General features: G+C 42.0%; 1 protein-coding gene across 2 annotated transcripts in view; it reads right to left on the reverse strand.

The window, feature by feature from the left end:
- Positions 1–26,771, reverse strand: part of KIF4A (kinesin family member 4A) — a 191,257-nt gene that overhangs the window by 146,440 nt on the left and 18,046 nt on the right. For both annotated transcript variants that reach the window (XM_059680350.1, XM_059680351.1), the window contains 2 exons: positions 20,936–21,102; positions 16,106–16,200 (listed from right to left, as the gene is read on the reverse strand). In XM_059680350.1, coding sequence (XP_059536333.1) covers positions 16,106–16,200; positions 20,936–21,102 — 262 coding nt within the window. The remainder of the gene's footprint in view (positions 1–16,105; positions 16,201–20,935; positions 21,103–26,771) is intronic.

The raw sequence follows: 26,771 nt of genomic DNA on the forward strand, positions 1-26,771 counted from the left end.
GGGGCGCTGCACCCTGTCACACACAGAGCAGGGCCATGGGGTGGGGGGTTGGGGCGCCGCACCCTGTCACACACAGAGCTGCAGGGCAATCAGGGGGTTGGGGAGCTCCCCCATATCAGGCACAGAGCAGGGCTGATCAGGAGGTTGGGGCGCCTTCCCCTGTCATGAACAGAGCAGGGCGGATAGGGAGGTGGTGGTCCAGCCCCCTGTCACACACAGAGCCGCAAGGTGATCAGGGGGTTTGGGTGCTGCCCCCTGTCACGCTGATCCCGGTGCCGGGAGGCCTCGCAGCTCCGCTGATCCCGGTGTTGGGAGGCATATTACCCTTTTACTATATAGGATAGAGGCCTAGTGCACGGGTGGGTGCTGGCTGGTTTGCCCTGAAGGGTGTCCTGGATCAGGGTGGGGGTCCCCACTGGGGTGTCTGGCCAGCCTGGGTGAGGGGCTGAGGGCTTTTTTCAGGGTGGGGGTGACTGAAGCTCCCAACTGTTCCTTTTTTTCTTTTTTTTTTTTTTTATTCTGGGCCAGCTTTAGCTTTGAGGCTTGGCTCCAGCTCTTAGGCCTCCGCTGCTGAAAGTAGGTTTCTGGCCTTTGCTTACAATGTTGCAATCCTGCTGGCTGAAGCCCGGCGGACTAAAGCAGGTTTCTGGGGGCCTTTAAAAACTCTAATATATTTCTAGAAATGTAGAAAACTGTGTACATGCTCAAGAAAGACCTAAAAAGGTCAGGAAAGACCTAAAAAGCCCTCATCTTTACCTCTGGCTGACTTTGAGGCTCTGCACAAGAAGTGAAGACTAAAACAGAGTTGTAGAACAAAAGACAGAGTTGTAAGAAGACACAGTTGTAAAGAGCCCGAGCATTGAAGGCAAACCCCAACACATACACAGAATCCTAGGCAAATGCTGGAAGAGTTACAGGTTTAAGGTATTTAAGGAAATCTGAGAACAATCATTAATGCAAGTGAAGAGATACTTCTGACCTCAAATTAGAGGTAATTATAGAATTAGTCTAGGAAAGTCACAAAAAAACCAAAAAACAACAAGTTAGATTTATTCTAGGAACACCAGCTTGGTTTAACATCCAAAAATCAATTAATGCAATATATGATATCGACAGAATAAAGAACAGAAATACATAATCCTGTCAATAAATGATGAAAAAGCATTTGACCAATTCATGTTAAAAACACTCAACAAACTAGGTATAGAAAGGAATTTCCGGAGAGAGAAGATGGCTGCGATATAGGCAGAGGTGTCCCAGGTCGTGTCCCGGAGCAAATGGAGTCAGCAGCTGAAACTAATAACACCCACCCCGAATTGGCGAAATTGCTCAGCTGGTGAGATGATTTGCAGCCGGGAAGAACAGAACTCCCCTGGAAAGGTAAAAAAAAACAGGGATTTGGGCAGGAAAGTTTGCCAGACCTCTGAGCCCAGAGAGTCGGAGGGAGACCACGTGGCAGACAGCTGCGTCCCTTGGGACAGGCACAGCCCCTGACGGGGGAAAGGAGAACCACAGGATTCCTGGCGCCGCCAGGGGAATTGAGAGCTGGGTTCTGTGATCACGGAGGACTGAGCCTAAAGGGGACAGACTGAAGAGCTGACCAGATCATGCAGTCCCGGTAAGAGAAGAAGCTTACAGAAACCAAGCCTTCCCCGTTTCTGCGGCCGGTGTTTGTTTGTTTGTTTTCACTGAATCCTGTTCATGGGACATTTCGGATACAGACACTCACCTGTGCTGAAGAGAGGGAGAGTGTGCGGAGGAGTGGAATCTGGGGAGAGACTGAGGAGAGAAGGGGGGCCGGGAGAGGTGGCAGCGAATTGAGTGCTGAGACACCCCTGAGCCCAGGACTGGGGCAGCCATTCTCTCCAGAGAGTGAGACTCCTCCCCCCAGCCCCCAGGCAAGGAGCACGGCCACACCCAGATTCCACCCTGAAGGAGATCAAGGATTAAAATAACCTGATCAGTCCCTGGGAGTTAACAGGGTCTGGCCTATAGAGGGATTTTCAATCCCAGCAACAACACAGCGCCGGTAACTAACTATTACGCAGCCAGCTCTGGGCAGTGAACTTCCACTGGACAGAGAGGCCCTATAGCCTCAGAGGCGAACCCCAGAACACTGCCACCCAGAGGCTGACCCACAAACTGACTCTTTGCTAAACACAAAATAAGGCAGTCTGCTAAGATCTGGAAACAGCCTAAGTGCCTATCAGTAGATGAATGGATTAGAAAACTGTGGTACATCTACACGATGGAATACTATGCTGCTCTAAAAAGGAAGGAACTCTTACCATTTGCAACGTCATGGATGGAACTGGAGAGCATTATGCTAAGTGAAATAAGCCAGTCAATGAAGGAAAAATACCACATGATCTCACTCATTCATGGATAATAGAGACCATTATAAACTTTTGAACAATAATAGATACAGAGGCAGAGCTGCCTCAAACAGATTGTCAAACTGCAGCGGGAAGGCCGGGGAGGGTTGGGGGGCAGGAGGTAGGGGGGTAAGAGATCAACTAAAGGACTTGTATGCATGCATATAAGCATAACTAATGGACATAAGACACTGGGGGACAGGGGAGGCTAGGGGACTGTCTAGGGCGGGGGGGAAAAATGGACACATATGTAATACCCTTTGTAATACTTTAAGCAATAAAAAAAAAAGAAAGAAAGAAAGAAAGAAAGGAATTTCCTCAACCTGGTAGGGGCATCTGTGAAAAATCCACAGCTAACATAATGCTTAATAGTAAAAGACTGAATGCCAGTATTTCTTCAAATATGTTGCTAAGCGAAATAAGCCAGTCAAAGAAAGATAAATATCACATGATCTCACTCATTTATAGAATATAACAAACATCATAAACTGCTTAACAGAAATAGATACAGAAACAAAGAAGCATTGAACAGACTGTCAAACTACAGAGGGAAGGCAGGGGAGGGTTGGAGGTGGGGGTAAGAGATCAACAGGACTTGTATGCATGCATATAAGGATAGCTAATGGACACAGACACTGGAGAGCATGTGAGGGCATGTGCCGGGGGCGGGGGAGGCCGGGGGAGGTCAATGGGGGAAAAAGGAGACATATGTACTACTATTTGTAATACTTAAAAAAGAAAGAAAAGAAATCAGCTAGTGAGTAACTAGGTGGGGGGAGGGGGGAATGACCTAGTTCTGATATATCTCATGCTGGTACAGAGAGTGACAAAAAGACTACAGAAACAGTAAATGAACTCTCCTTCACTGATTTTGTTTCCAAAAAATGTCTATGGTGGCCTTGAAATTAGGCACTATCGATCTGGAACTACAGTGTGCCCTAGATTTCAAGTCAACATTTGTCCACAAAGGCCAGATTACCCAATTTTTTAAAAATAGCTACCAGAACTATTGACAGTTGCTGGTCAAAGATAATTAAATAAAAACCTGAGCCTAGCCCTAGCCAGTTTGCTCAGTGGTTAGAACATTGGCCTACATACTGAAGGGTCCTGGGTTCGATTCTGGTCAAGGGTACATGCATGGGTTGCAGGCTCGATCCCCAGTAGGTAGCCAATCAATGATTCTCTCTCATCACTGATGTTTCTATCTCTCTCTCCCCCTTTGAAATGAATAATATATTAAAAAAAAAGACTGAATGCTTTGCCCCTAAGATCAGGAACAAGACAATAACATCCACTTTCACCACTTCTATTCAACATTGTACCGGAGGTTCGAGCCAAGACAATCAGGTAAGAAAAGTAAATAAAGCCATCCAGCACAGAAAGGAAAAAGTAAAACTATTTGTGTTCATAGATGACATAATTTTATGTATAGAAGTCCTAAAGAATCCATTAAAAAAAAACTATTAAAACTAACAAGTTCAGTAAGGCTGCAAACACAAGATCAATATGCAAAGCTCAAAAAACAATTTGAAAATGAAATTAAAACAATTCCATTTACAACAGCACCAAAAAGAATAAAATACTTAGAAGTAAACCTAACAAAAGAAGTATAAAACTTATACCCTGAAAAAAAATATTATTAAAATATACTAAAGAAGACCTAAATACATGGAGAGACATATGATGCTCATGGATCAAAAGACTTAATGTTAAGATGGCAATAATACTTCCTAAATTGATCTAAAAATTAATACAATCCATATGAAAACCCCAGCAGACTTCTTTGCAGAAAATGACAAATTAATCTTAACATTCATATGGAAATACAAGGGACCAGAAGAGCCAAAACAACCTTGAAAAAAAACAAAATTGAAGCACTCACAATTCAAACCTTACTAGAAAGCTATAGTAATCAAGACAGTGTAGTACTGGCATAAGAATAAACATATAAATCAATGGAACAGAATTGAGAATGCAATTGCTTCTTGACAAAGATGCCACGACAATTCAATGGGGGAAAGAATAGACTTTCAACAAGTGATGCTGGGATAATTGAATATCTACATGCAAAAGACTGAAATTTGGAGTGCCACTTCATACCATGTACAAAAATAAACTCAAAATGAAGCAAAAACCTAAATCTAACATCTAAAACTATAAAACTTTTAGGAGAAAAGAGAGTCATAAATCTTTGTGTGGCCTTGGGTTTAGGCAATGGTTTTTTTGATATGATGCCAAATGCATAAGCAACAAGAGGAAAAAATAAATGAATAAAATTCATCAAAATTTTTAAAATGTGTGCTTCAAAGGACATAATAAAGTGAGAAAACAACCCCCAAAAATTAAGAAAACATTTGAAAAGCATATATATAATAAGAGGCTATTATCCAGAATATAAAAAGAACAAACAATTCAAAAAAATAAAACATGAATAACCAAATAAACAATAAAAAATAAAAAATGAATAATCAAATAAAAATGTGCAAAGGATCTGAATGAATATTTTTCCAAAGAAGAGACACAAATTGCTGATAAGCACATGAAACAATGTTCAACATCATTAACCATCAGGGAAATGCAAACCAAAACCACAATGAGATACCACTTCACACTTACCAGGATGGCTATAATTAAACACATAATAAAACAATAATCTATGTGACACAGAAAAAGCAGTCCCGAAAGGGAAATTCATAACGTTACAGGTTACAGGCCAACCTCAAGAAGAAGAAAAAAAAAATCTCAAATCTGACCCTACACCTGAAAGAGCTAGAAAAAGAACAAGAAAAGCCCAGAGGAAGCAGAAGGAAGGAAATAATAAAGATGGGAGCAGAAATGACATAGACTCTAAAAAAAAATACAAAAGATCAATAACATGAAGAGCTGGTTCTTTGGAAAGATAAACAAGATTGATGAACCTTTAGCCAGACTCACCAAGAAACAAAGAGAGAGAGGACCCAAATAAAGAAAATCAGAAATGAAAGAGGCAAAGTAACAACTGACATCACAGAAATACAAATGATTATAGGAAAATACTATAAACAACCATATGTCAACAAATTGGACAATCTGGGTGAAATGGACAAATTCCTAGAAACATACATTCTTCCAAAACAGAATAAAAAAGAATCAGAAAAGCTGAATAGACAGATAATAACTAATGAAATTGAAGCAGTAATCAATAAACTCCCAGCAAACAAAAGACCTGGACTAGATGGCTTCATAGGCAAAGTTTACCAAACATTTAAAGAATACCTATGCACCTCAAACTATTCAAAAAAATCCAAGAGGACAGAATACTTCAAGACTCTTTTTATGAGGCCAGCATTATCCTAATTCCAAAACCAGACAAAGACACTACAAAGTGACTTGTATGCACGCATATAATAAGCATTACCAATGGACGCAGACACCAGGGGGTTGAGGGCATGAACGGGAGTGGGGAGGGGGGACAATGGAGGGATGAGGACACATATGTAATACCTTAATCAATAAAGAAAAAAAAAGATACCACAAAGAAAGAATTATAGGCCAATATCCCTGATGAATATAAATGCTAAAATCCTCAACAAAATATTAGCAAACCAGATACAGCAATACATTAAAAAGATCATATACCATGACCAAGTGGAATTATTTCTGGAGATGCAAGGCTGGTACAACACCCACAAATCAATAGATGCGATACATCACATAAACAAAATGAAAGGTAAAAATCACATGATCAATAGACTCAGAAAAAGCATTTGACAAAATCCAGCACTCATTTATGATAAAAATTCTCAGCAAGGTGGGAATAGTGGGATCATACCTCAACATAATAAAGGTCATATGTGAAAAACCAATATCATGGGCAAAAACTAAAAGTGTTTCCCTTAAGATCAGGAACAAGACAGAGATGTCCACTTTCACCATTCTTATTCAACACAGCACTGGCAGTCCTTGCCACAGCAATCAGATAAGAAGAAATAAAAGGCATCCAAATTAGAAAGAAGTAAAACTGTCATTAATTCGCAGATAACCCTACATAAAAAACCCTAAAGAATCCACCAAAAAAACCCAACAACAACAAGCAAACAAACAAAAACTACCAGATCAAATAAATCAATTTGGAAAAGTAACAAGATACAAAATTAATATCTAGAAATTGGTGGCATTTTTATACTACTAATAATCTACACTAATAAAAGAGAAAAATGGTAATTGGCTAATCAGGGCTATATGCAAATTAACTGCCAACTAAGATTGGCAGTTAACTGCCAACTAAGATTGGCAGTTAACTGCCAACAAGATGGCGGTTAATTTGCATATGTAGGCACAATGCAGGGAGGCGAAAGGGAAAGCAGGAAGAAGCCCCCTGCCACTGACAGTGATCGGAAACCCAGGGGGGAGCTAAGAGCTGGGGGGGAGCCCCCCAGCCATGATCGGAGAATCAGGTGCCTTTTCCGCCCTGGCCAGTGATAGCAGGAAGTAGGGGTGGAGCCAGCGATGGGAGCTGGGCACGGTAGAAGCTGGCAGTCCCAGGCGCTAGGGGTCCCTTGCCTGGGCCTAAAGCGAAGCCCACGATCACGGGGCCGCTGCAGCTGCGGGTCCCCGCTGCCCGGGCCGGACGCCTAGGCCAGAGGCGTTAGGCCTGGGCAGGGGTGGAGCCTGCAACCGCGGGGAGCTGGGGGTCCTCTCCCCAGGCCTAACACCTCTGCCGGAGGCCTCAGGCCTGGTCAAGGGGCCAATCTGGTGACTGGTGATTGGAGGGTGATGAGGGTCAACTCCTCTGGCCGAGGCATCAGGCCTGGGCGGGGGCCAGAGCCAGTGATCGGGGGGAGATCGGGGTCCCCTGTCCAAGCCTGACACCTCTGGCGGAGGCGTCAGGCCTGGGCAAGGGGCAGAGCCAGCAATCGGAGGGGTCTGGGGGTCCCCTGCCCAGGCCTGACGCCTGGGCCAGAGGCATCAGGCCTGGGCTGGGGGCAGAACCAGTGATAGGGGGAAATGAGGGTCCCCTGCCCAGCCCTGACGCCTCTGGCCCAGGCGTCAGGCTGGGCAAGGGGCTGATCCTGCGATTGGAAGGTGATGGGGGTCAACGCCTGAGGGCTCCCAGTATGTGAGAGGGGGCAGGCTGGGCTGAGGGACACTCCCCCACACACACCCGAATTTCGTGCACCGGGCCCCTAGTATCCCAATAATAATCTCTCAGAAAGAGAGACTAAGGAAACAATTCCATTTACTATAGCAAAAAAAAAAAAATAAGGTACCTAGGAATAAACTTAACCAAGGAGGTAAATGACCTATACTGGGAAAACTATAGGTCACTGAAGAAAGAAATAGATGAAGATGCAAACAATGTTCATGAATTAGAAAATTAACATCATTAAAATGTCCATACTACCCAAAGCAATCTGTAGATTTAATGCAATCCCTATTAAAATACTAATGGCATATTTCAAAGATCTAGACTAAATATTCCAAAAATGTATATGGAACCAAAAAACATGCAGAATAACCTCAGCAATCTTGACAAGAATAAAGTTGGAGGGATCACAATACCAGATATCACATTATACTATAGAGCTACTATAATCAAAACAGCCTGGTACTTGCACAAGAACAGGCAAATGAAGCAATGGAACAGAACAGAGAGCCCAGGAAACAACACACACCTTTATTTATGGTCAATTAATATTTGACAAAGGAGGCAAGAGCATAAAATGGAGTAAAAACAGTCGCTGCAATAAAATGGTGTTGGAAAAATTGAACAGGTACAGGCAAAAAAATGACCACCAATTTATACCATATATAAGAATAAACTTAAAATGGATAGACTTAAACGTAAGTCACAAAACCATAAAAATCCTAGAAGGAAACCTAGGCAGTAAAATCTCAGACATATCTCAGAGCAATATAATTTTTAAAATATATTTTTATTGATTTCAGAGAGGAAGTGGGAGGGAGGGAGAGAGAGAAACATCAATGATGAGAGAGAATCATTGATCAGCTGCCTCCTGTATGACCTGCCCTGGGGATCGAGCCCACAACCTGGGCATATGGCCTGATCGGGAATCAAATGGTGACTTCCTGGTCCATAGGTCAATGCGCAACCACTGAGCAATACTGGCCGGCCATCAAAGCAAAATTTTTGCTGATATGTCTCCAAGGGCAAGGGAAGCACAGGAAAAAATGAACACATGGGACTACATCAAACTAAAAAGCTTCTGCAGAGCAAAAGAAATCATTAACAAAATGAAAAGGGTACCCACTGAATGGGAGAACATATTCACCAATGATACATCTGATAAGGGGTTAATTTCCAAGATATATAAAAAATTTATACAACTCAACACTAGGAAGACAATAAATCCCATTAAAAATAGGCAAAGGAACTAATAGACACTTCTCCAAAGAGGAAACACAGATGACCAATAGACATGAAAAAATGCCCAAGGTCACTAATCATCAAACAGATGCAAATGAAAACAATAATGAGGTTATCACCTCACAACTGATTTACTATAGATAAATCAACAAACAAGTGCTGGCAAGGATGTGGAGAAAAGAGAACCCTTGTGCACTGCTGGTGGGAATGCAAACTGGTGCAGCCACTGTGGAGAACAGTATGGAGCTTCCTCAAAAAACTAAAAATGGACCTCCCATTTGACCCAGTGATCCCACTTCTAGGAATATATCCCAAGGAAACAGAAATACCAATCAGAAAGGATATATGCACCCCTATGTTCATAGCAGCACAATTCACCATAGCTAAGATTTGGAAACAGCCTAAGTGCCCATCAGTAGATGAGTGGATTAAAAAACTGTGGTACATCTACATAATGGAATACTATGCTGCGGTAAAAAGGAGTTCTTACCATTTGCAACAGCATGGGTGGAACTGGAGAGCATTATGCTAAGTGAAATAAGCCAGTCAGAGAAAGATAAATATCATATGATCTCACTCATTTATGGAATATAATGAACAACATAAACTGGTGAACAAAAACAGATCCAGAGACAGAGAAACATCGATCAGACCAACAAACCTCAGAGGGAAGGTAGAGGAGGGTGCGGGTAAGGGGGAGAGATCAACCAAAGGACTTATATGCAAGCATATAGACCTAACCCATGGACACAGACAACAGGGGGATGAGGGCATGAGTGTGGGGGGGTGGGGGGTAATATGGGGATAAGGACACATATGTAATAACTTAATCAATAAAGAAATTTAAAAAAAACAGTATGGTGTTTCCTCAAAAAATTAAAATGGAACTGCCTTTTGACCCAGTGATCCCACTTCTGGATATATAGCCTAAGAATCCTGAATCACCAATCAGAAAGAATATATGCACCCCTGTGTTCACAACAGCATTATTTACAATAGCCCAGATCCAGAAACAGCCCAAGTGCCCAAGGTAGATGAGTAGATAAAAAAGCTGTGGTACATTTACTGGTACACAATGGAATACTATGTGGCTGTAAAAAAGAAGGAACTCTTACCCTTTGTGACAGCATGGAGGGACCTGTAAATTGTTATACTAAGCAAAATAAGCCAGACAGAAAAATAAATACCATATGATCTCACTTACATGTGGAATCTACTAATGAACAAAATAAACTGATGAACAAAATAGAACCAGAGGCATGGATACATGGAACAGACTGACAAATGTTAGAGGGGAAGGGGGTTTGGGGGGACTGAATAAAGGAAGGTGAAGGGATTAGCTAAAGAACATATATGCATAGTCCATGGACAGAAACAATAGTGTGGTGAGGACCAAAGGAGGGGGAGTCAGGGGCTGGCTGGAGGTAGCCAAAGGGGGGAAAAATGGTGAACATTTGCAATAGTGTCAACAAAATTAAATTTAAATCAAAACATAAAAAACTAAAAAATATGGCAAAATTAGAACCCACATACTAGGGGTGTGTGTGTGTGTGTGTATACATATATACATATATATGGTTGTTGTTAATCCTCACCCAAGGATATTTTTCCCATTGATATTTAGAGAGTGGAATGGAGGAAGGGATGGAGAGATAGAGGTGGGGGGAGAGAGAGAGAAACACTGGTGTGAGAGAGGCATATCAACTGGTTGCCTCAGGTGCCTGGATCAGGGGCAGGGATGGAACCTGCAACCCAGGTACGTGCCCTTGATCAGGAATCAAACTTTCAACCCTTCAGTGTGTGGGTCGATACTCTAACCACTGAACAACATTGGCCAGGGCAGAATCCTTATATATTTATTGCTGGTAAGAATTTAAATGGTACAGTTGCTGTGAAAAAGTCTGGCAGTTCTTCAATAAATTAAACATCAAGTTACTACTATGACCCAGCAATTACACTCTTAGAAATGATACACAAGAGAAATGAAAACATACATCGACACAAAAATTTATACATCAATGCTCATAGCAGCATTATTCCATACAAGCAAAGAAATGAATGGATAAATAAAAACTTAATGTATTCAGGTAATAGAATATTGTTTGGTGAACCAATGTCACTCCAATAAGTTGAATATAACTAACTAAATACATACATACATACATAAAGCGAATGAAGTTCTGATACATGCTACACTATGGACGAACCTTGAAAACATTATGTTAAGCAAACGAAGCCCAACACAAAAAAAACATATATTGCATGATTATGCTTATATGAAATGTCCAGAATAGGCAAATCCATAGAGACAGACAGAGGATTAGTCATTGCCTGGGAGGGAGGAAGCATTGGGGAAAACAGGGAGTGACTGTGCTAATGTGTGTGGATTTATTTTTGCAGTGATAAAAACAGACTAAAATTTGTTGTGGTGATTATTATACAACTTCATAAATACAATAAAAATCACTGAAATGTACACTTTAAAACAGGGTATTTTAATATATACTAATTGCATCTTAATTTTTTAAAAAGAAATTTAAATGGTTACCAGCTATTGCACTCCTAGGTGTATAGAGAAATTAAAACATTTGTACATGCAAATACTTATATACAGATGTCCATAGAGAAACATTCAAAATAGCCTAATTGAATACAACTGATGGACAAGCAAAATGCTATATATCCATATTATGGAATATGGTTAAGCAATAAAAGGGAATGAGGTAGCAATACATGCTACAACATGGATGATCCTTGAAAACCTATGTTAACAGTGAACAAGGGTTTCCTTTTCTCCACATCCTTGCCAAAACTTTTTTGTTGACTATTTGGTGGGACCATAAATTGGTAAAGCCACAAAAAGGTTCCTCAAAAAATTAAAAATAGAACTACCATATGACGCAGCAATTCCACTTCCAAGTATTTACCTGAAGAAATCCAAAACATTAATTTGAAAAGATACATGCACCCCCATGTTCAATGCAGTACATAATAGCCAATATATGGAAACAACTCAATTGCCCATCAATAGAAGAATGGATAAAGGAAATATGCTGTGTCTATATACAAAGGAATATTACTCAGCAATAAAAAGAGTAAAATCTGATTCTCATAGCCACTTGGCCTGGAGGTCAAACCCTCCCTGGTATTAGCTACAACAATCAAGATTTAACTATAAGACTGTGAACAAAGACCACTAGGGGGTGCACCAAGGAAGCATAACAAAATGCGGAGACAAAGGAACAGGACAAAATTGTCAATGGAAGATATAGAGTTCAGAACCACACTTTTAAGGTCTCTGAAGAACTGTTTAGAAGCCGCCGATAAACTTAATGAGATCTACAAGAAAACTAATGAGACCCTTGATGCTATATTGGGGAACCAACTAGAAATTAAGCATACACGGACTGAAATAACGAATATTATACAGACTCCCGACAGGAGACCAGAGGAGCGCAAGAATCAAGTCAATGATTTGAAATGCGAAGAAGCAAAAAACACCCAACCGGAAAAGCTAAATGAAAAAAGAATCCAAAAATGCGAGGATAGTGTAAGGAGCCTCTGGGACAGCTTCAAGCATACCAACATCAGAATTATAGGGGTGCCAGAAGATGAGAGAGAGCAAGATATTGAAAACCTATTTGAAGAAATAATGACAGAAAACTTCCCCCACCTGGTGAAAGAAATGGACTTACAGGTCCAAGAAGCGCGGAGAACCCCAAACAAAAGGAATCCAAAGAGGACCACACCAAGGCACATCATAATTAAAATGCCAAGAGCAAAAGACAAAGAGAGAATCTTAAAAGCAGCAAGAGAAAGAAACCCAGTTACCTACAAGGGAATACCCATACGACTGTCAGCTGATTTCTCAACAGAAACTTTGCAGGCCAGAAGGGAATGGCAAGAAATATTCCAAGTGATGAATACCAAGAACCTACAACCAAGATTACTTTATCCAGCAAAGCTATCATTCAGAATTGAAGGTCAGATAAAGAGCTTCACAGATAAGGAAAAGCTAAAGGAGTTCATCACCACCAAACCAGGATTATATGAAATGCTGGAAGGTATCCTTTAAGAAGAGGAAGAGGAAGAAAAAGGTAAAGATACAAATTATGAACAACAAATATGCATCTATCAACAAGTGAATCTAAGAATCAAGTGAATAAATAATCTGATGAACAGAATGAACTGGTGATTATAATAGAATCAGGGACATAGAAAGGGAATGGACTGACTATTCTTGGGGGGGAAAGGGGTGTGGGAGATGCGGGAAGAGACTGGACAAAAATCGTGCACCTATGGATGAGGACAGTGGGTGGGGAGTGAGGGCGGAGGGTGGGGCGGGAACTGGGAGGAGGGGAGTAGTTATGGGGGGGGGGGAAGAGGAACAAATGTAATAATCTGAACAATAAAGATTTAATTAAAAAAAAAAAAAGAAGCCTCTGGGACAACTTCAAGCGTAAAAAAAAAAAAAAGAGTAAAATCTTGCCATTTGTGACAACATGGATGGACCCAGAGGGTATTATGCTAAGTGAAATAAGTGAGACAGAGAAAGACAAATACCACATTACCATATGATTTCACTTATATGTGGAATCTTAAAAAACACACACACAAAACAGAAACAGACTCACCAATACAAAGAACAAACTAATGGTTGCTAGAGGGGACAAGGGTAAGGGGGTGCTGAAAAATATAAAGAGGGAAAAAAGGTACAAATCTCTAAGTTATAAAAGAAATCTCATAGATGTAATATACAGCACAGGGGATATAGTCAGTAGTATCATAATAACTTTGTATGGTGATAGACGGTTACTAGATTTATCATGGTGATCACATTGTAAGAGATATAAATGTCGAATCACTATGTTGTACCCTTGAAACATATAATACAGGGTAGGGCAAAAGAAGGTTTATAGTTGTGAGCACGTGAAACAGTTTATTCTTGTATTATTATTATTAATTATTGTATTATTTTTCATACACATAATTGTAAACCTTTTGCTCCTCCCTGTATTGTATGTCAACTACGCTTTGATAAAAAAATAAATTTATCACATGATGAATCCTTTAAAAAACAAAAAACCTTAAGTGAAACAAGCCAGTCACAAAAGACCACATTTTACATGATTATATTTACATGAAATATAGTTTAGTGATTGCCTAGGACTAGAGAAGGTGGAGGAATGGGGGGTGAGTACTAATGGGTATTGAGTTTCTTTTTGGAAATGACAAAAATGTTCTAAAATTAGATTGTGGTGGTGGCTGCACAACTCTGTGAATATGCTAAAATCCACTAAAGTGTACAGTTTAAATGGGTGAATTCTATATGAATTATATCTCAATAAAACCATTAAAAAATAACTCAGGCCCTAACCAGTTTGGCTCAGTGGATGGGGCGTCGGCCTGTGGACTGAAAGGTCCCAGGTTTGATTCTGGCTAAGGGCATGTACCTTGGTTGTGGGCACATCCCCAGTAGGGGGTGTGCAGGAGGCAGCTGATCGATGTTTCTCTCTCATCGATGTTTCCAACTTTCTATCCCTCTCCCTTCCTCTCTGTGAAACATCAATAAACTATATTTAAAAAAAAATAACTCAGAACTGTACACCTGAAAAAAAAGATAAAAGGGGCACAAGAACTTTTAAATAAAAAGGTTAAATTGCAAAGTGCAAACATAGAACAAAAAGGGCACTTTTAAATACATTCAGAACAAAAAGTTGAATGAGGAAGAAACAGGTCTCTGCCCTGTGCCAGCAGTATCCTATATAATAAAAGCCAAATGTGCAAACGGTCCCCTCGGGCGGTCATTCAACTGTGAGACCTGGAGTTCAACCGCTTGCTATGACGTGCGCTGACCATCAGGGGGCGGTGCAGAACATGGCGAGCGTTGGCGATGTGACGCTGGCAGCGGGTGTCAGTGGAGGTGCTACTGGCCTGGATGGGCCCCCCATTGAGAGTGGGACCGTGGTGGGATGGTGGAGCAGGTGAGCGGGTGGCACCAGGCCAAGGCAGGTACAAGCAGGGGCCCGATCGCCCCACCAACCACCCTGCAGACAGTGACCAGCAGCAGTGGTGGGGGGTGGGGCCACCACCCAGCTCCCAGGTGCTGAGGGACCTGGGCGGCTGGCCCTGATCAATTGCCCCGCAGGCAGGATGGTGGAGCAGGTGAGGGGGTAGTGCCAGGCCAAGGCGGGGCTGCGGGGCTGCGAGGCTGGTAGTGCGAGCTGGGGCCCAATCTCTGCAGGCCACCCGGAGGGACCCCACCTGTGCACGAATTCATGCACTGGGCCTCTAGTAATACTGATAAATGATGAAGAGGTAAAATTCCTCAATTACTATATGTGCTTTTGCTTCTCAAATCCTGGGGGAACTGAAGCCAAATATGAGTAAAGAGGTAGTAAGACCTCAACTACTTTAATAAAAGTTTAAACATCTTGGCCCAGATGAATTCTAGCCAAGGAAACTAAGAGTAATTCAAATGAGAGTGCTGAAGCTATATCAAAGATCTTTGAGAAATCATGGAGAAAAGATGTTCGAGAAGATTGGGCAGATATAATTTCAACATTAACAAAAAAGAGGTAAAAGTTAATTCCATAAATTTCAGATATTTATATTTGTATATTTGATACATATTCTAGATTATAAAAGGATTGCTTGCAGTAAGATAGAAACAGAAGAATGAGCATTAGAAGCCAACTTGAATTCACTAAGAAATCGGCTTAAGCTAATCCTTATTTCTTTTTGTACTGTTACTAAGTTGGTGGCTATGAGAAATATGGTAGACATAGTTAGCAAGGCATTTGATGAAATCTTTTATGAGATCCTTAAGTACAAAACTGAGAAATAGGAGCTGATTAATTTTCATTAGGTAGATTAATAATCCCTTAAAAGTCGATTCCCACAGCATGCAGATTACCATGCTAGATGAAGATTTCTAACAGCAAACACCATTGTTGTCCTAGCCTTAGAAGTTTCACCATGTATATCCAACAACTTACTAGTAAATGAAGATACAGAAGCCAAGCTGATGAAGTTTATGTGACAACATCTGGGAAGAATAGTGAATAGTTGAGGATATTGATTTTAATCGTAAGTAGTTGGGAATAAAACAAAACAAAAACAAAAACAGAAACTTGCCTGGACCAGATGAAATCAAACCAAGGGCTAGACCCAAATCTCATACCTAATTAGAAAATGAGTGCAAGGGAAAGAAACAATTTTTCAACTATTTCTGAAATCAGCCTCAAGCTTGAATTGTAGGTACTATTAGCTTGTGACCTGAAATATCCCAGTCAAAACACCAACAATACCAATAGGAGGACTAGAAGTTTTTATCTACAACTGTGGCCTTAATTATTCTCACCCTCTTTTAAACGATCCCCTTCAGCCTTGGTTTTCTTTTGTCTTTCTGATCCAGCAAGGTCTACAAGATGCAGTTTGGAGCGAAAGCTGTTACTCCTGTGATAATGACAGGAAGACACAAGTGAGAATAGTACACAATCTTAAGGATAACTGAGTATCAAAGTTGACTTGCCAGCTCTTCTTTTCTTTCAAGTCAGCCAAAATGGCCCCAAATGTTACTAGTGCTCAGAGTATGGATGTCAGATATTTGTCAAATCAATTAAAGAGGCAACCTAATAATCAACTTCAGCAGAACTAACATTAAAAATCTTGACTCTTTAATGTCGGGAGCCATGGCACAAGCAACTCCATCTTAGAAACTAGAAGTCTCTAGTTCCCAGTTGCTAGAAACTAAACGTTAGAAGTCTCTAGTTCCCAGTTGCTAGAAACTAAAAGTTCCAGTTCCCAGTTGCTAGAAGCCACGCGTGTCCTGTAGCTAACAATAAAGAATAACCGTCACACACCATTTGTCACATCACAAGCAAATAGCTGCCACTTGCTGATAGGCTATTACTGTAAGCTTTGCTACCCACCCCTGCTACCCACCCCTGTCCCTGGAACAATATATATTCTGCCGCTGTAAAATAAAAATTTTGAGGCTTGATCAGATTCTTGTCTTGCCTCCATTCTCTCGTGTCCCTTGTTTGTCTCATTCTCCTAGGGTGTCTCTTCGTCCCCACGTTGTTGTCCCGCGGGTCGGGACACTCTGGCGCCCAACGTGGGGCTTGGGGACCCCCTGCGAGAACGGCTGCTTGGAAGCGCCTGGCCAGGCACCCCTTTGAGTCTCCGCGCAGTATTGACTCGCGAGTGAAGACTCAGCATTCAGATCGCTGCGGTTTCGCCCGACCGTGAGACGGATCGTTGGAGAGGTAAGCAGCCGAACCTTGTCAAACAAGATTTTCAAAATACCTCTTGAGAGCTTTCACCCTTTCTGGCACCCTCTTTGACTGGCCTTTTTAGTTTTCTTTGATCTCCCTCCAGTCCACTAATAAGCGCTTCACCTCGCCGTTCGGGGAAGAATGAAAGGTACCCGAAGCTGGCAGTGAAACCTCTGAATCACTCGGAAAAGTAATTTTTCTCTGGCCCGACCTGTGTCTCCCTCTCTGGCAAACTCTGAGCTCGCTATGTCTTAGTGGTCGATATCCTGGTATGGGGGTTATACATCCCGACCTATGACACGCGAGCAGAGGCCGTAAGGTAAAAGGAGAGCGGTTACATAAGGATCACCAGAGATTTATAAAATTCCGAGCTGACCTGGCACGGGGTTTATACGTCCCAGAGGCTTACGTGGAGGAGGAGATCTTGAGAACTACCCAGCCAAAAAATAATGGGCAACTCATTGAACTCTCATGAGGTATTTCTAGGTGGGCTCAAGGAGTCCCTCAGGACACGGGGAGTAAGGGTTAAAAAAAAAAAAATATCTTAGGCGATTCTTCTCCTTTATTCATGAAACTTGTCCATAGTTTCCCCTAGAGGGCACTATTAATCATAAAGGATGGAAAAGAGTAGGCGATGCTCTTCAAGATTTCTATCAAACCTTTGGCCCTGAAAAAATCCCTGTCTCCACCTTCTCATATTGGAATCTTATTCAAGATATCCTTAAGGTCCACCCTAAAGACCCTGACATCCAAGATGTTATAAAAACAGCGGAAACAGCCCTTAGAGATAGTTCCCGGCCACCCTCTGCCTGCCCTTCAATATCTGTTGATATCCCTGAGAAACCCACGCGTGCTGAAACTTCCCCTAAAGCAGGATGTGGTGGAAAGAAAAAGAGAGCACATGGCCATCTAATATGGACGCCCCCTCCCCAGTATTCTAATTTAAAGTCTCCTTCTTGTAATTGAAAAGTTTTACAAAATTTAAAAAAATGTGTCTGGGATTTCCGTTCACGTGTAAAGAGAAAACCTGGCCTGGTAAAAAACCAGCCCGTTATTAATTAAAAAGGCTAGCCAAGCCTTTCTGATGGAGAAAGGGGCTGCTTCCCTCCTGTAGCAAATTCTTAAAGATTGTGGTCAATTTACATCTGATTGGTCCAGGGTAGGCTAAACCTGTTCTTCCAGGGAAAACAGCCCCCCCCCCCCTTCCTCCACCAGGCCAATTTTGAAACTTCCCACCGGCAAGCAAGGGGCAGAAAACAATAGCTACAAGCTTGTTTCTGGACCTTCTCCAGAGGAAAAAATTATGGTCGTTTTAAAATCAAAGTCCAGGCCTGCCTTGCCAGGCTCAAGTGTGACTTTCCAAAGCTGCTGTAAAATTTAAGAACTTGGAGTTTATACCTAGATATCTTGAAATGACATAATACTAAATTAAATGAAATCTAAATATGCCTCATACAAAATCTAGAGGACAGTATTAAATCTGTTGGTTGATTATGTCTTGCATTTTTAAAATTTAGTCTTAATGTTACTGATTGAGGTTTCCTCTGAAATAATTAGAATTCAAAATATGTTGCTTATTGATCTGATAAAAAGAGGACTAATTTTGTGATCTCAACTGAAATTTTCAATACAAAAACCAGTTTAAATTTAATTGCTATCTCTTAATAATTATAAGAAGTATATAATTTTTAAATTATATATATATTTGATGGTCTCTCAAGTTAGATTTCAAAACTATAACCAAGAAATGACTTTGGGACATTTCATGGGCCCTGAAATGTTTTCAAAAGTCTATTCTCTTAAAGAATTTTTTAATAAAGCCAATTTAATATACTTAAAATCACATAAAAAGCTTTATTAAATAAAAAATTAATAAATATATATTTTAAGTTTTTGCCTCTAAGAAAGGGCAAAACAAGTTATTTTATTTAAAATTTCTTAAAATACAGCAATAAATTTTGAGATATAATTTGAAATAACAAAAGCTCTTTACTACTACATTTTAAATTAGGCTAAAGATAGACAGTATTTACACCTCGTAAATCAGACATAAAACTTTACTAAATTTACTAACTTTATTAATAAAGATACCTACCATAAGAAGCCAGTATCTTTATAAGCAATTAAATCCTAGTTAAATAAATTCTTCACTCATATTACTAGAATCCCCTATATTCCCCAAGGACAAAGCATAGTTAAAAGGGCACATCGTTCCCTGAAAAATCAGATCTAAAAAACAAAGAAGGGGGAGCTAGGGGGTCCGTACTCTCCTCACCAAATATTACAACATTCACTATTTACTTTAAATTTTTTAAATCTGGACGCGCAGGGTTTGTCTGCTGCAGATCGACAATGGACCATGGGAGCCCATCGGGCTGCCTTAGTAAAATAGAAAGATCCTAACAGTATGGAGTTGCTAACTTGGGGAAGAGGGTATACTTGTGCTTAAGTTCCAGATGCAGACCCCAGTGACCGAGTTTGCAATCGGAGCTCTGAGGAAGAGGCAGAACACGCTCCAGTGGAGGCGTCCTTGGCGGACCTTTCAGACGGAGATGGCCCCTCCTCACCTGGGGCTCTTTGAAGAGGCTGGATGCGGAAGCTCAAAGCATTCACTCGGGACTCTTGCCAGTAACTTTGGCTGAGGTTCAGTGGACTCATATGATTAATCCACCAACCTTCACTCTGCAGACTTGGACTAATCCTGTTCCTCCTCCTTACCTTTTGCTTATTGATATTATTCATATTAACCCATTGGGATCTGTTGTGCATGGGGATCAAGGGTTTGAGATCACCTGTTCAGGTTGTAACCTTACTAACCGTATCTCCACTGAGGTGGGACCATTTGATGTTATGCTCTTGCACCAACCTGCCTTTCTAATAATACCTGTGAATGTGACTGGGAAGTGGTATCAGCATACAGGGTTGGAAGTTCTAAAGCAGTTGCATGGACTTTTAGACAAGCCTAAGAGATTTCCCCCTTGTCAGCTTTTTCCTATTCCTAACCTTTGGCCCCTGGGCCTTTAAAAAATTAACAAACTTTATAAAACAACAAGTTGATAGCATTCTGGCCAAACCTATTCAGGTACACTACCACCGTCTAGCCATGTTAGACCGTGAACGTAATTATAATGACTGCCAAAACTCCCTCCCTGCGGGGACAGCATAAAGCCAGAGGGATGCTTGCCTACTCCCCATAGTAGGAGAAAGGCATGGGCACCGACCTGGGTGCATGGCAAAGCACTGCAAGGGAAGGTCACAAAAAAAAAATTTCTTTGACCTCCTCTGGATTTCCCTGTGAGCACACCTGGTTTGCATAGAGGTTGGTACCCATACATAACTATCGGCTCTGCCTCTCCTCCCCAAAAGATACCAATAGCCATTGGCGGTGGGATCCCACAATCCCACGGGAGGAACCAGGTCCCTACTCCCCCAGTCGGTTAAAGCCCACCCCTAATTAAAGAAAAAGGGAGGAATTGTCGGGAGCCATGGCACAAGCAACTCCATCTTAGAAACTAGAAGTCTCTAGTTCCCAGTTGCTAGAAACTAAACGTTAGAAGTCTCTAGTTCCCAGTTGCTAGAAACTAAAAGTTCCAGTTCCCAGTTGCTAGAAGCCACGCGTGTCCTGTAGCTAACAATAAAGAATAACAGTCACACACCATTTGTCACATCACAAGCAAATAGCTGCCACTTGCTGATAGGCTATTACTATAAGCTTTGCTACCCACCCCTGCTACCCACCCCTGTCCCTGGAACAATATATATTCTGCCGCTGTAAAATAAAAATTTTGAGGCTTGATCAGATTCTTGTCTTGCCTCCATTCTCTCGTGTCCCTTGTTTGTCTCATTCTCCTAGGGTGTCTCTTCGTCCCCAAGTTGTTGTCCCACGGGTCGGGACACTTTAAATTGTAACTTACTTGTCACTCTTCTTTCTTTGCTCTATGGAGATTGTAAAGATGGCATGAGACCGGGATGACTGGGAGTTCATAGCTGTGGAGGCCACAGTCCTACAGTTGTTGCCTTGTTCCAAACAGGAAACGGTATCCTGGGCAACTAAAACAGTCTTCTCAGTGAGTCCCACAATCTAATTCAGAGAAGGAAAAAAAATAATTCCCTTATGATTCATACGTAAATACTTCATAAGAAATATAAGAATTGTTGGTTTAAAAAATGCATTGATGTCCCAGTACAATCTTAATAAATGGAATAGTCATGATTTTATCTAGCAACTCTGATCATTGTGATCCCTGCAAACCAAAGTCATGATCAATGTGATCCCTGCAAACCAAGGTCTCCAATCTCCACTAGGGGCTTCCAAAACAAAGATGCCAGCCAATACTAGATCTAGAAAAGAGCTCTAGATTTTAGGGTAGCAATGGATACGGTGCCTTTCAGGGAGCCCCAAGTGAAGGACAGCAAGGGCAAACAGCAATGCTATTTCTCTTTGCAACTTTCTCTTCTATGTAACCCTAGGCTCCTCCTTATACATTTGATCTGTTTTTATTTTTTTGTGTTGTTTTAAAATATATTTTTTATTGCTTTCAGAGAGGAAGGGAGAGGGAGAGAGATAGAAACATCAATGATGAGAATCACTGATCGGCTGCCTCCTGCACACCCCCTACTGGGGATCGAGCCCACAACCCAGGCATGTGCCCTGACCTGGAATCAAACCTGGGACCCTTCAATCTGCAGGCCGATGCTCTATCCACTGAGCCAACCCGGCCAGGGCACCTCTGATCTGTTTTAAACCTCATTTTTTCACTGGGGGAAATTGCATGGCAGTTTCCACTGGATTAGGAAGCCAGAAAAACAAGGGCCTAGGCTTGGTACTATGTCTAGCTATGAGGGTTTATACAATTTAAAATCTCTTGGAGCCTCTGGAGATTGAACTAGAGTAAGTCCCTGCTATCCTCAGTATGCTATGATTTTATTACCCCACCAGAGGCCCAGTGCATGAATTCGTGCATGGGTGGGATCTGGCTGGCCTGCCCCAATGGGGGCCGATCTGGGCCAGGCTGGCGCGGGGGAGGGACCACGGGACGTTGGCCGGCCAGCCCCACCCCTAATGGGGGTGAGGGGAGCCAATCAGAGGTGGGGCCAGCTGGAGGAAGGGGCCGAGGGAGGTTGGGGGGGGGGGGGCGATCGGAGCCCAGATTGGGCCGGTTGGCTGCTGCAGTGCATGTCATAGCAACTGGTTGTTCCATTGTTCCAGTTGCTTAGCTTTTATATATACAGTGGGGCCTTGACTTACGAGTTTAATTCATTCCGTGACGGAGCTCATAACTCAAATTACTCGTATGTCAAATCAACAGTGAACAAGTGAGACACGTGATGCTGAGCTGATGTTGTGGCGTTCACTGTGACGTTCGCTGCGCCAACTAGCAGTGGGGTATCTGAAGCTGGCTCGTAACCTGAATTTTAGCTCGCAACTCAAAGCAAAAAATCAGCCGAGAGATGGCTCGTATCTCGAAAAACTCATTAGTCGGGACACTCGTAAGTCAAGGCCCTACTGTATATATTAGAGGCCTGATGCACAAAACTTGTGCAAGAGTAGCCCTTCCTTTCCCCAGCTGCCAGTATTGGCTTCCCTCTGGCATCCGGACTGGGGCTTCCCTCCGGCCGCCATCAGGCACCTGGGACCCGGGCTTCCCTTGCAGCCCAGCTTTGTTCGGAAGGATGTCTGGTCTAATTAGCATATTATGCTTTTATTATTATAGGTAGCTCCCAAATCTACATTGGTACCTTGATTTCTAATCTTCTGTTTATAATTGTCTGCTACTTACACTTTGAAATCAGTAAATTATAAACCAAACTCATCTTCCTCCCACCAATACTGATTCTATCCACTCCTTCTCCATTTCTATTAATAATCTGTATTCTCAAAACCTCAGCTTTATCTTCAATTCCTCTATATCTTATCTATCACCAACTCCTAGTCGTTCTTTTTTTCCCTAGTCATTCTTCTTTTGAATCCATTGCTTCCTTTTCCTTTGTACTTGCCTAGTCCAGGCCCATATTACTTCATGCCGGGGGAAAAAAGGCAGTTTCCCGAATTGGCTTTTCTTATCCTAGTCTTTCTCCTTTTCAATCCATTTCTGTTTAGTCTTCCTAAAAACCTTGTTTCCTAAAATTTCATCAAACTACAAAGCCTCGTGGTAGATAATGAGGCTAACATCCAGGAGTTAACTTAGCTGGAGAGATAAACACGTTAAGATAAAGAATTGGTAAAAGTAGCCACAGCAAACCTTCATTCAGAAGTATTAAATAGCTTATACAGTATTCACAGGAATAGAAACTAAATTCTTTAATCTGGATTCATCATCTGATCCTAACATATCTCCTATTACTTCCAAACCCATATCCCTGAATTCAGACTGACTGGTCTAGTCTTATTACCTCTAGGAGTATATTTTCTACTTTCCTGCTTAACTTATTCTTTACTACAAGAATACCCTTATTCTTTTCTCTACTGACTTACATTCATCCCAATTGAAAAATATTTGCAAACTTGTCCTTACTCACCCCAATCTGAGTCCAAAATCTACACATCTTTGTATTGCAAATTTCACCTCAAATAATGCTTGGCATTTAATTCCTGTTTTAGCATGGGGCATATAAAATATCTTGGAATCCAATCAAGAGCTACGTCACTACCAACATTCTTTTTGGTGATACCATGCATTTTGTCCAGGTTATCCCCACTATCCAAACCTATCCTCTGTATTCCAAGCTTATCAGGCATTCAAATATGTCTGATCCTTTAAGCCTTGCTTTAGCACTTGGCTAATGGCTTAAGGACCCAAAAGGGGAATAAAAAAACAGAAGCACAAGCACCTGCCCCTCAGGTACCTGTACCCTAAACCTTCAATTTTCTGTGCAGGGAAGAGAGGAAGGAGAGAAAGATGGATAAACTTATTTTACCAAGCTTTCCCACATCTGGACTACCTATTCTCATCCGTTTCTAGCCTCAGAGTCTCCACTCCTGAATACTCAAATTGGTGCTAAACCCAAACTCTGCCTGTTTTCAACACTGGCTTCTGGATTTGGCCGACTCCCAGATACAAAACTCCCAACGTTGCCTCAAATTTTCTGTTCAGCTATATCTCCACATCCTGCATCTATACCATGTTACAGAAACCTCTCAAATAAGTAATCGCTTTTTTCCTATGGTACTTATGAATTTGAAAAAGGTTATATTATTTAACTTTTTAATTTTTAAATATCATCCCAGACCCTAGCACAATGTCTATTCTAGTGTTGTCCAACAGAATTTTCTGACCATGGGTAAGTTCTGTATCTGTGCTGTCCAATACCATAGCTACTAGCCACATGTAACTATTAAGCCCTGATGTGTGGCTGGTGTAACTAAGGGACTGAATTTTAAATGTTAGTCAATTTTAGTTCATTTAGGTTTAAATAGTCATTTGTGGCTAGTGGCAACTGAAATGGACAGCCCAGCCTTAGAACTCTATAAATAGTTAATAAATATTTAATTGATGGTGACCAGCAGGAAGGTAGGGAGGGAGAAAGTGTGAGAGCGCAAGGAAGTAATACAGGAGTGTGTGGATGTGTGTGGTGTGTGTGTATGAGCTAGGGACAGATTCTGCAGGTCTTCTAAGGGGCTCCTAAACGGGGCAGTCTTAGGCGGCGGAGTACCGCTCCCTGCGCGGACACTCCTGGGCAGCCAGCACAGGCACTGCGACCACGCCAACTTGGAAAACAGAGCTGCTTGAGACTAGGATCCTGGCCTCAGCACCACCCAGTCTGATCTCAGACGCAAACCAGGACCCTGCAGCCACTAGGGACAGAGACCTGTGACCACAGCTACAGACCTGCGGACACCAAAAGTTCAGAAATCCCCGCGACAGATCCGTGAGTAACAGAGCCCATCCCCCCTTCCTGCAGGCCTGTGGGCAGCGCAAGGGTAACTAACTGATAGACCCACCCCTTGCCAGGGCCTCAGCGCTCCAGGAACTTTAACCTGGAAGTGCCCGAGCACCTTGGAACTGAACCTAACACGCACTGCCAGCTTCTGAGCCCTGGGCTGGGAGCAAACGCGCGAACCCCAGGAACTGAGCCTAGGCGCACTGCCAGCTTCTGAGCCCTGGGCTGGGAGCAATCACGCGAACACCAGGAATTTGTCCCACTTATCACAGGCCCGGGAACCCCGATTCTCTGGGCAGGAGGCAGCACCAAGCACCAGTGACTTGACTGTGTTTCTTTTCACCTGCGCCTGAGACCCTGATTTCCTGTGCATTCATACTAAGAGCCAGTGACTCCAATTCCTGGTGCAAGGGCACACAGGGAGCCTGATTCTCAAGGCAAGGTCACGGGAAGCAACAGAGACTCTGATACTGGATTCTGGGGAACTCTGACTCCTGGCGCACGCTAGGGGGCTCTGGTTTTCAACATGCTTCAGGGGGGTCTCTGTTTCAGCACGGTGCACGAAGGGACGCTGATTCTAAGGGCGCGTACGAGGACACATTGAGCGCTGACAACACTGACGCTGAACGAGCCTGGTTCCCACCAACCCATAACAACCACACATCTTAGTGTCAGAGCTCTTCAGTGACACTAGGGTGGTGGGAGGCTCCCACTGCACACGGCCCAGGCCCACGCAACTCGACGTTTGAACCATCGGGAGATAATCAGAATGAAGAGACGAAACAACACCCAGAAGAAAGACAATGAGGAGTCACCAAGAAAGGACATTAATGAAGTTGAAGCATGCAACATGACAGAAAAAGAATTCAGAATAATGGTTGTACAATTCATTCACCGGATGGATGAGAAAATCAACAACCTATGCAAGAATCAGGAAGAAATGAAAAGTGATATAGCTACAATCAAAAACACTATGGAAAGTTTCAACAGCAGACTAGAAGAAGCAGAGGAACAAATTAGTGAATTAGAAGATAAGGCAGAGAAACAAGCTTAATCTGAACAGCAACTGGAGAAAAAAATTAAAAAGCAGGAGGAGAGCCTAAGGGCGCTTTGGGACAACATGAAACGAAGTAACATACGCATAATAGGGCTGCAAGAAGGACAAGAAGAGCAGCAAGGATTAGAAAATCTATTTGAAGAAATAATGTCAGAAAACTTCCCAGATATGGGGAAGAAAAAAGTTACACAAGTACAGAGAGTCCCAGGCAACATGAACCCCAAAAGACCCACACCAAGACACATCATAATAACGATGGCAAATGTACAAGACAAAGACAGAATCTTAAAGGCTGCAAGAGAGAAACGGAGAGTTACCTACAAAGGGTCCCCCACCAGATTATCAAATGATTTCTCAACAGAAACACATCAGGCCAGAAAAGAATGGACAGAATTTACAAAGTGATGCAAAGCAAAGGACTGAATCCAAGAATACTCTATGCAGCAAAGCTATCATTCAAAATTGAAGGGGAAATAAGAAGCTTCACAGACAAAAAATAGCTAAGGGAGTTTATCACCACCAAGCCAGCAATGCAAGAAATGCTAAAAGGACTGGTGTAAAAAGAAGAACTAAAAAGCCCAGAAGGAAAACAGCCACACCAAAAAATAGAAATGGCTACAAACAAGTACCTTTCAATAATAACTTTAAACGTAAATGGACTAAATGGTCCAATCAAAAGACATCGAGTGGCTGAATGGATAAAAAAACATGAACCATATATTTGCTGTCTGCAAGAGACCCACTTCATTAGAAGGGACTCACACAGACTGAAAGTGAAGGGATGGAAAAATATCTTTCAGGCAAATGGAAAG

Source organism: Myotis daubentonii, chromosome X (genome assembly GCF_963259705.1).
Source record: "Myotis daubentonii chromosome X, mMyoDau2.1, whole genome shotgun sequence".
Classification (NCBI taxonomy): domain Eukaryota; kingdom Metazoa; phylum Chordata; class Mammalia; order Chiroptera; family Vespertilionidae; genus Myotis; species Myotis daubentonii.